The 11164-nt window shown below is 43.6% G+C and overlaps 1 protein-coding gene across 1 annotated transcript in view; it reads right to left on the reverse strand.

The window, feature by feature from the left end:
- Positions 1-2825: 2825 nt before the first annotated feature.
- The window catches only part of polrmt (polymerase (RNA) mitochondrial (DNA directed)), a 44223-nt gene continuing 35884 nt past the window's right edge, over positions 2826-11164 (reverse strand). The window contains exons 16-21 of the mRNA XM_019896606.1: positions 9953-10005; positions 9518-9616; positions 8760-8832; positions 6648-6739; positions 6124-6197; positions 2826-3410 (exon numbers count right to left, since the gene is read on the reverse strand). Coding sequence (XP_019752165.1) covers positions 3361-3410; positions 6124-6197; positions 6648-6739; positions 8760-8832; positions 9518-9616; positions 9953-10005 — 441 coding nt within the window. The 3' untranslated portion in view covers positions 2826-3360. The remainder of the gene's footprint in view (positions 3411-6123; positions 6198-6647; positions 6740-8759; positions 8833-9517; positions 9617-9952; positions 10006-11164) is intronic.

The raw sequence follows: 11164 nt of genomic DNA on the forward strand, positions 1-11164 counted from the left end.
CTAAAAACGCCTTACTATACATGGTCGGTTTTTTGGGCTAAAAACACCTTACTATGCATGGTCGGTTTTTTCATCGAAAAACGCCTTACTATACATGGTCGGTTTTTTGGGCTAAAAACACCTTACTATGCATGGTCGGTTTTTTCATCGAAAAACGCCGTACTATACATGGTCGTTTTTTTTCGGCTAAAAACGCCTTCCTATACATGGTTGTTTTTTTCGTCGAAAAACGCCTGACTATACATGGTCGTTTTTTTCGGCTAAAAATGCCTTACTATACATGGTCGCTTTTTTCGGCTAAAAACGCCTTACGATACATGGTCGTTTTTTTCGTCGAAAAACGCCTTACTATACATGGTCGGTTTTTTGGGCTAAAAACACCTTACTATGCATGGTCGGTTTTTTCATCGAAAAACGCCGTACTATACATGGTCGTTTTTTTTCGGCTAAAAACGCCTTCCTATACATGGTTGTTTTTTTCGTCGAAAAACGCCTGACTATACATGGTCGTTTTTTTCGGCTAAAAATGCCTTACTATACATGGTCGCTTTTTTCGGCTAAAAACGCCTTACGATACATGGTCGTTTTTTTCGTCGAAAAACGCCTTACTATACATGGTCGGTTTTTTGGGCTAAAAACACCTTACTATGCATGGTCGGTTTTTTCATCGAAAAACGCCGTACTATACATGGTCGTTTTTTTTCGGCTAAAAACGCCTTCCTATACATGGTTGTTTTTTTCGTCGAAAAACGCCTGACTATACATGGTCGTTTTTTTCGGCTAAAAATGCCTTACTATACATGGTCGCTTTTTTCGGCTAAAAACGCCTTACGATACATGGTCGTTTTTTTCGTCGAAAAACGCCTTACTATACATGGTCGGTTTTTTGGGCTAAAAACACCTTACTATGCATGGTCGGTTTTTTCATCGAAAAACGCCGTACTATACATGGTCGTTTTTTTTCGGCTAAAAACGCCTTCCTATACATGGTTGTTTTTTTCGTCGAAAAACGCCTGACTATACATGGTCGTTTTTTTCGGCTAAAAATGCCTTACTATACATGGTCGCTTTTTTCGGCTAAAAACGCCTTACGATACATGGTCGTTTTTTTCGTCGAAAAACGCCTTACTATACATGGTCGGTTTTTTGGGCTAAAAACACCTTACTATGCATGGTCGGTTTTTTCATCGAAAAACGCCGTACTATACATGGTCGTTTTTTTTCGGCTAAAAACGCCTTACTGTACATCAGGGGTGTATAACATACGGCCGGAACCGGCCCGCAAGGAGGTTTGATCATGCCCGCGGGATAATTTAAAAGAGAAAAAATGCACAAAAGACACGGAATGAATATTTTTAATAAGGTGCAATTCGTGGAATATCCGCTGTTTTGCTCAGAGGAAAAGACAACATTGTTTTGATCAGAGAAGACAACAGCAGCCAAGACAGACCCAACACAGCAGACGCTATCAAGGACATGTGAAGACTTTATTCTTTTCACATATTATAGCACTTTCCTTAGTTTGTCAGGTGTAGGCAGGGATTCCATTTATATTTTATATGCTCGTGTAAATGGTTTAAAAATTCCTTTCTTCATAAATCTCGTTTAATCTTAACAGTGCATTACTTTATTTTTCAAGACCAATTACTTGTTAAGGTTTTGCGCCTTTGTACAGTCAGTGGGATCAGTTGCAATGCATATATGTGAATGATAAAAGTACATTGCACATTTTTCTCAGGAAATCTTAGGTGCTTCATGAAATGTTTTGGAAAAGATATGTTCATTAAATTTCAACATTTTCCTCGTGTTCTTGTGCATCTTTAGACCAAAACAAAGGAAAGACATGTTATTTTGGTTATTTATAGCATTGTATGGTACAATTCTTAATGGTCCGGCCCACTTGACATCTACCGAGGCCGTTTGTGGCCCACAATGTGAAATTAGTTTGACACCCCTGGCCAAGAAAGCAAAATGACAAAACTACACGATCTCTTTGTGCAACTTGTCTTCAATCGAAAACGAAGTTGGCTTTGCAAACTATCTCCTGATCTCAGGATGGCATTCTGAAGGCAGGCAGTGGGAAATACTGGCGTGGTCGATGGGTTATGGGTGAGGTTGGAGTGCCGTCACATCGCCCACGAGAGACGCCAACCGTCTCACCAATTATGTTCTTTTTTGTTAAACCTTCAAAACCTCGTGTGGTCGGCTGCCTTTGACTACATATAAAAATTTCAAAATTTTCGCAGCAGAATGGCCGAATGGTAAAAGACCTCGCGTGGTGATCAGGCGAACCGAGCTAGTAAGAAGTCTCATTTCAACAAGCCTCATTTCATTATTTTATTCAGAGTTTAAGGAAGATTGTTCTTGGGTCCTCCGTGCCACAAGAGGGAGTAACCTGCTCACCGCCACAGTCCACCTACGAGCACAGACCTGCAGGCAACACTTTTTGCTCTTCTTCTTCCTGTTATTCGCAAAGTGCTGAAGTCAAACTTTGGGCCAGCCTGAAAAGTAGGAGACATTTACACTTGTTCAATGCACCATCATGACTACTTTTTTGACTTTTTTTTTTCTCCCCCAGGCAGCAGTAAACATGATCGGCTTCCTAGTCTCGAAAGATCCAACAGTCTATCGCCCTCGTAAGTTTCATGCCTAGATCTTCAAAATATTTTTTCTGGTAGCATTTTTTTTCAACAAAAAAATGTCAACCAAAACATGATGTCACAAGATTAAGATTGTTATTAGGAAAAAAAAAACTATTTAAATTCAATGTGGGCATTCTCATTCCTCAAATATTTTTATTGTCGTAGCACATGATTTTTTTTTTCCTTGAAAATATACAGTTTTCTTTCCACCCTAAAAATGAGACAATTTAACTTTATTCAGTTTGATAGCATAAATTACTTTTTCTTCTCAGAGCGGTAAAAATGTTCTGCATTGTGTTTTGGGGATGTTTTGTTTGATTTTAGAAGAGCCGAGTGTGTCGCATCAAATGTGCTTGCACTCCTTGATTGATGGAATGTGAAGGGAAGGTGTTGGTGGTGGGGGGGGGGTGATAATGATGATGGCAGGTCACAGTTAGCAGGGGTCCTCACACACCTGCCCGCCCACCAGGCACGCACATACACACAGCCAATCACTGGCACTCGAGAAGCACGAGTGCAACTGTACTTCTGATGCAAGAAGCGTTTTGTTACGAAAGCGCTGCTTTTCCGAGATTGAAGTCTTTCTCTGCGTCCCGCCCCCTCCTGGCGCACGAGAGCCCGTACAATCAAGCTCATCACCAGGACGCCAAAACGAATGTGGACCGAGAGGCGGTGGGGGCGGTCCGGATCAATGCGAGTGGAGACTCAGCAGTGGCGCTCAGCTGAAGAAGTACGTGGATTCTTTCACCTGGCTCAGATCGAAGTCCCCTGGAGAAAGAAGAAACAGACGGCTGGAGTTTCAGTGTCAACACGAACGGGGCAAATTGATTTCATATGTAGAATAGGAAATATGTTCATAAACTGGTCAGCATTTTTTATTTTTATTTTTTTAAGAGATGCAGGTAAACTTTTCTAGATTATGTTTTTGCGCAGATTCTGAAGCGGCCCTTAGCACATCCGTTTTTCATAATAATAATAATAATAAATTGTATGATATAGCAGTATCTTTAGTAATACTTATGAAATAAGGGTTAGGTTCAGCAACAGGTGGATTTTTTGTTTTTTATTTGTGCTGAAACAGCTATACATGACAATGCACAGTGAAATCCGAACGCAGACTTTTACAGCTCAAATTTAAAAATGAAAATCTCAAAAATCTGATACACGAGAAAAAAATATCAAGACATTTGTTCAATCAGCATCAAAAATATGTTTAGGGACTCAAAAAGCCATCTCTGATTCAAATATCCTGTTGACCAGTGACTTTTTTTAGTGGGCTTCTCAAGAGGGGACGCATTTATTCGTGCAACACATTTATTTGTCTCAGGTGGACAAACTAGGGAACTGATTATGTGAGGGCTGTCAAACTCATTTTCATTGGGAGCTCCATCAGATGGTTGTCTTGACTATGAAAATCTTAATAATATATGATCACAAGCGCCCGACCGATGAATCAGCCGCCTGATTTAATCGGACTCTTCTAAAGGTCATATATTGCTATAACAATATCATTTTTTTACTCACAACTTAGTTATAAAAAAGAATTAAAAAAAATCCCTTTAAAATGTCAAAATCATTTTAAAAAATAAAAGAGCGAGCATTCGTTAGGCGTTTTAAAAATCCAAACCCATTCAAATGCGTTCATATCCCAGATGACATTTGGTCCGATTGAGTATCCGGGACGACCTCGTTCTCGGATTAAGCGCGGCCAAAACAGGAACATAATAAGTTCGGTAGCCGTTCTAGTGAAGATTAAAAGGATCCAATGAATTGCGATATTAAACACACCTGACTGGGTCACGTAAGCTGATTCTGAAGTGGACGGACGCAATTAACAGCAATGACTTTACAGCAGCCAGCTGTTGGTGCTCAGCAGACGACAGTTAGTGAGCACACGGACGAGATGCAAACGGTTGTGTAAGAGGGACCTCCGTCCACCTGACTGACGGGGACGTGTCTGTGTGCCGTCGCCGTGGCAACCATCACTCGATGGGGAGTCAAAGACGTGCACGCAGCGGGGACGGGCAGGATACATCCATTCATCGATTTTAGAGTCGATACAAGTTTGTCGCTCATGTGGAAATTGCTTCGATCGAATGTTTGAAGCCAGGGGTTTGGTCTCGTGTCGCGGCTACGTCTCCCCATGTCGTAACAAAGGACGAATGGATTTAAATAAAGAGTGGGGAAGTCATTCCGGGATGTTTTGCCGCTGAGATGGGCTATCACAAAAATCGAAAAACAAATACAGGATAGAAGGAACAAATAATTGTTGCGTTGCTGTGTGTACCTACAAAAGAGAGATCGTGAAAAATGATTTGCGGGATGGTTGGAAAAGTTGAATAAGAGCCAAAAGCTGAACGAAGAGGGAAAGTTGAGCGATTGCGCAATCATCCTGTACAGCCAATACAACTTGGAATATTGTGGAAATGAAAGACCGTACGGTGCAACAGAAATCAGGTCGGCCAACGGTATCAATGGCAGTTGATGATGACAACATGGTGAGGGGTGAAAAAAACACCCAAAGACAAGACTCAGTGATGCCACTGCCAACTTTCACGGGGCAGGGGCGAAAGTATCACAATTCATTTCGCATTTCATTGTGAAAGGCTCAGAACGCGGAGAGATGCACTGTTACGGGTTCGCCTTGAGGGCACGCATTAGAATTTGATTAAATGGGATGAGATGGGCGGCCCGGTGGGCGAGTGGTTAGCGCATCGACCTCACAGTGTAGAGGTCATGGGTTCAATCCCAGCTCCGGCCTTCCTGTGTGGAGTTTGCCTGTTCTCCGTGTGCCTGCGTGGGTTTTCTCCGGGTACTCGGGTTTCCTCCCACATTCCAAAAACATGCATGGCAGGCTGATTGAACACTCAAAAAATGTGTCCCTAGGTGTGAGTGTGAGCGCGGATGGTTGTTCGTCTCTGTGTGCCCTGCGATTGGCTGGCAACCGGTTCAGGGTGTCCCCCGCCTACTGCCCGAAGACTGCTGGGATAGGCTCCAGCACCCCTCGCGACCCTCGTTAGGATAAGCGGATCGGAAAATGGATGGATGGAAGGTATGAGATAAGGTTGCCGGGGTTAATTTTATTTATTTTTAAATAGTCACGAAGAAGCTGAGGCAGTCTGTTACAGAGAAGAGTTTACTGTCGACATGCTTCGTCTCAAATGTCATCGGGGCCTGATCCACGGTAGCACTCTCATCCTGCCCTTTTTTTTTTTCCTCTCGACTAATTCAAAAATATTTCTCCCCAAATATATCAGTGATGAATTTAAACAAGCAAAACCCATTCCAGGCTTAGGCCACTCATGACTGAAGCAGAAAATGGATGTTCGGCGAGTTCCAGTGAAGCGGTTCGTTCCAGCGCTCCAGGCCACGCGGAAGCTCTTCCAACCAATTAGGACAAACACAACACAGCATGTTGGATGGAGAAGGCGCCCTAAGCGGTGGGCCGGACGTTTTCGAAACAAGCTGCGTGCTAACTGACCTGTCTGCGGTACTTTGGCCAGTAGCAGCATGAGCCTGCGGTCTTCCAGATACTTTTTGTTTTTCCTGTCAGACCTGCCAATGGAAGGACACCATCAAAAGGAAGTTAGGGATTGGTGGGGAAAAACTGCGGAAACAAATTTCATAGCTCAGCCGCATTCAAACGCGTTGAAGTCTCCGCAGCGAGTTCCCGACTCGGATCTTAATGGGACCCACTTTCTGTATTCAGCCAGGGCAGGCCAATCTAATGTAAGAAAGCACCTTGGTGAACTTTGTCAAGAGAGGGTAAAGGCTACAAAGTAAAGGAGACGATATCCAATTATCTCAGAGAGAGAGAGAGAGAGAGAGAGAGAGAGAGAGAAAAAGAGGAGATGAGAAGAGCCTTAGGTTAGAAAAATCGAGTATCACAGAAAGGAAGGAAAAAAAATATCTGTCAAGCTCATATTCCATATTCCAATTCCAAACATATGGAACAATTGATATGTTTATCTAACCGCGCTGCTTCCAGTGGGGTGTGGCACTTACGTAAGCCTGGAGCAGTACTTGTGGAGCAGGAAGTCGGACAGTTCTTGGAGGATGGGCTGACTGTGCAGCGCAACAAACTGCTCCCGGCAGACCTACCGAAGGGGTGCACATGAACACACAATGTTTTAACGTACTATTTTAGCAATCTTAACTGTCAAAAAAAAAAGAGCAAGAAAAAGTACCAACGTGATACCAGTACTATTTTCAAAACGCTTTTCATATATAGGGCGCACTGCATTTAAGGCGCATAGAATAGAAGCTACAATAGTGGCTGCGGTTGCGCTATGCGTCCACTAGATGGAGATACGCTAAATATAATACAATACAATACAGCTTTATTTATATCGAGCCTTCACAACGGCTAAGCTGCAACAAAGCCATGAGAACTGGTCACAAACACGGGACATGAAACATAAATACAAATGGCATGACAAAATTGTATGAAAGACAAAAGTTCTGAAGACAATCGATTCAACAAAAAGGCACCCAAACCTCGCGGGCTCACATCCACGAGAGGCTAAAATAAGCTTATAAGTCTTGCTTGTCTCCTTCTTCCTTCGTTTAGTCAGTAGTTAATGATGATTTTTGTGTTATCTTTGTTTCAAAATGGCTGCGCAGAGCTCAGAAAGTAGTTTTCTTTTTGAGTATGTGTTGGCGAATGCGCATGTCAATTAGTGTCGGGCAGAACCCGTTTAGTTTACAATTGGTTGCTGCTAATAATCACCACTAGATGGCATAGGAGAGCAGGGAAACAACTCAATGGGGAATATAAAGAGACGGTGACACCATATATTAGGCGCATCGGATTATAGGGCGCACTGGGATAACTGAATGCTTTTAGGTGCGCCTTATACTGTGGAAAATACGGTACACATCTTCAGCCTTGGTTACATTTGTCTATACGTAGCGATGAAGAGATGGATACCCATGCACTGTTGGTGAGTGACACAATCATGATGTATGTCCACTGATAAATATAAACGACACTTGTTTTGATTCCGTTTTTCATAGTATGGATTCAAGGATGCAAGCCTTTTTCCACGTACACAAAAGGCCTATTACTCCGCTCAACTCACTCCCAAATATTGTTCACAAACGTTCTATCGCTAAAGTTGGGGTGTGCCCTAGGCTGCCAACAACAGAAGGCCAAAGAGGAGCCAAGTTTGGAGAGAGCGCGCGCGCATTTGGCACGCTGACTGCAGGACTGCCCACCGGGGATGCTGGATGTTCATTTTCTCGTCGAGAAACTGTCTCCAAAGGCGTTTCAGAGTACATTCTAGCGCGGACCACATGGACGAGTCATCAGCCCAAGCCCAGGACTTCCAGCATCTCAACCGCCAAAACTGACCAGCCGCCCAGACTAGCTGCTACAACAAAGAATTTCGGCCCAAACTGAAACCATCTCAGGGGAACTAATCTCCACGTTCATCAACCTAAAACCGCTTTTACTGAAGCATTTGGTGCAACTCCAACGGTGGTGACTTTCGAGGCACAGAGAATTCACACTCTGGGGCGTGAGCGAGCGTATGACTTGACATATTTGTTGCGGATGAGTGATCTTGCTTTGTTCAGAAAAGCTCCCGTCTTCTGCTTCACGTGCTCGAGTGTCGACTAATGCGTTAAAGACTTCTTCCGCCGGCGCTGAGTTTAATTACCTGTGTAATGAGGTGGGGGGACCCCGGCATATCAAGAGACAGGGAATTATGCGAGGGGATAATTGTACTGAAGGGAGGGCCGCTTGCTTGACTTGGTCAAGATGGGATGAGGCCGTTAACAGTTTCGCCGCTCTGAAGCTACGACTGAGAGAAAATGCGATCCCATTTGCTTCAGTGTTATTTTTAACAGGCATCGACGAGAAAAGGGCAGGAACAGCTTGTCCGGGATTTTAAAAACACACGATCCTTCGGATCAGTTTGAGAACAAAAGGCTGAACGGAAAGATGGGAGAAACTGACGAACATACGACACCTCCAGCATCGAGAGGAGAATTCCACACCCATCCGGTATCGGATCACATAGAAGGTTAGCGTGGGCAAGGAAGGAACGGTGGGAGAATTCAGGCTTTGGGGAGAGCAAAATGCAGAGCAAAGTGTCCGAAAGTCAAAGTGAGTACCTTGTTCATGGTGTCCACTGTGAGGGCGTGTGTCCAGAAACAGTCGTGAACTGAGACGAACGTCAACCCGAAGCTTGTTGGGGGGGAGGCCAGATTGAAAGGAGAAAAAGCATAGCCGAGGTTAAAAAAATAAATAAATTCAGGCAATTCAAAGGACTGGTTTGTAAGCAACACTATTCTTTAACACGAATGAGGTCGCGTTGTGAGTACGCAAGAACCAATCGTGGCGTGTGTTTGCAAAGCAACTGTTGTAGCTGTGAGAATCGCTGGAGCACACAAAGAATTGTCCTTTTAGTTTTTTTCTTTCCAATTCCATCCAAAAACTCACAAAAAAGCAGTGAACGGTCTTGTGCCTAACGCGGAAGCTTATTTTGGTGTTAAAAAAACAAAAGACGAAAAAAACAAAAACTAAGCCAAGAAACTAAGTAGACACATTTTAACCGACTGCACAGGATGCATTGAGTGGCATCGGCATAGATGCAGGGACACGGATCGCTTGGTTTTAGTGCTTTTAGCATTAGCATCCTTTGAGCATGAGCATCCACAGACAGCTGCTATGCCTCCTGGATTGGTTTTGACAGTCAGCAACAGTTTAAAATTGCGCTATAGACACCTACAGGACATAAGTGGAACAGCAACAACTGGTTCACTTTAATGTAACGAAGTCTAATGTGGAAACCCCCCCAAAAAATTTCCTTTTTGATAAAAATGTCATGAATGAAAAAAAGTTTTTTTTTTTTTTTTTGTTAGTTACCTACCTGTGGCAGTGAAGCGCAGTCAACATCATGTGTGTGGAGTCCAGCGAGTGGATGAAGTTTGGCGGGAACGCGTTCTTCTGCTTCACCGTGTCTGGCATCCTGAGAAGAAACAAACAAAGGCCGGCGTGTTCATTAACACGTGTCACACTTGTGCATGCGGCCCTATCTGCAACTTCAACTCATCTTATTAGACGTGCTAATGAACGCTCCTGGGAGATGGCTCGCAATTGCACATTATGTATATATAGTAAAGCACAGGATATCTCGCCTGTGTCAGTTGCTCGCTGAAAGAGGAGACGAAAGAAATTCAGAGGGGTTGTGGAGTTGGTTTTTAATGATTAAATCTGGTAACCTATGCAAAGACGCCAATTTCACTCTATGTGATAAAGATCAAAGTAGAACAAAGTGTGGGGGTCGGGGTGGGGGGACACTTACTGTTGGGTGTCATGGCTGATCTGGAGGTTGATGTGTTGGAGGATGCTCTTGAGCTGCAGAAACAAGTAAGATTGAGTCATCCTGGTGACCATGGCAGGATCAGGCGCAGTCGTCGCCGGGGGACGATAAAGGTCAACAACAAATGATTTAACGGGATCACCTTTGACAGCTTGATATTAAATTGCTAAATGAAATAAACCAAAGTGCCGAAGCCCTCGAGCTTGGTGTTGGTAATAACTGTCAGTTTATTTCTCCCCCCTCCCCCCCTCCCTCAGAGCAAGTCGTGCGACAACAAAATTACACTTCATCTCTCGAGTGGAGGATTCGAGAGTCCATATGTTCCGCGCTGTTGAGCCATCTGTGGCAGCGCAGTGTCCTGACCCACTGGAACCGACAGGCGCTGTTCAGTGTGGAAATCCCCTGGCTGATGCAAAGCTCCCTTCGCAAATATGTGCTGGAAACCAAACGTGAATGCGGGCTCAGTTGTTGTGGGGGTTTGAAGTTACTTTAAAAGGAGCAAAGAGTACTTTGTCCATTATTACATTTATCCCAGTTATTCAAATCGGTTGTGTGTGTGTGTGTGTGTGTGTGTGTGTGTGTGTGTGTGTGTGTGTGTGTGTGAGAATCTGCACTTGATAAATCACATCGAGATGAGTTTTAATCCATTTTTTACTGTGAAAATCTGGAGTGACTCAAATAAAAATCCTCACCGGGGTGTCAGTTAAGACTTCGAAGCTTGGAGGGCGACAAAACAGAACTTTTGCAACTGGAATGATTAATCAATAGGAGTGTTGCCTTTGTCAGATGTTTAAACAAACAAACAAACAAACAAAAAAAACACAGTACTGAAAATATTCTTTAACCAGCGCAGATGCGTATGTGGAACTGGGAGTCGCCGCTTGGAATTGAAGCGGATTTAGATGGGACAAGAGATGTGAGCCAATATCTTTTTTATGTCAATGGACGCTAGAGCTTCTTGTATGGTTTCAAACTTAGCTTGGAGCAGACGTGTGCACATTTTCAGCATGATGTCTCTGATCCACTGGTGAAAGGACACTTTGATTCTCTCCTCTTTCTTCTAGAACTGCTTCGAACAACAAAGCCTATGCAGGAAAAGTGGCTAAGATTGCATGACTGTCTGTGTCATATGTGTTGTGTTGTATTATTTTGTCATTTTATGTTAACTGTTCTGTTGATGGCGGGGCCGGGGCC

The sequence above is a fragment of the Hippocampus comes genome, unplaced genomic scaffold (assembly GCF_001891065.2).
Source record: "Hippocampus comes isolate QL1 unplaced genomic scaffold, H_comes_QL1_v1.1 scaffold22, whole genome shotgun sequence".
Classification (NCBI taxonomy): Eukaryota; Metazoa; Chordata; class Actinopteri; order Syngnathiformes; family Syngnathidae; genus Hippocampus; species Hippocampus comes.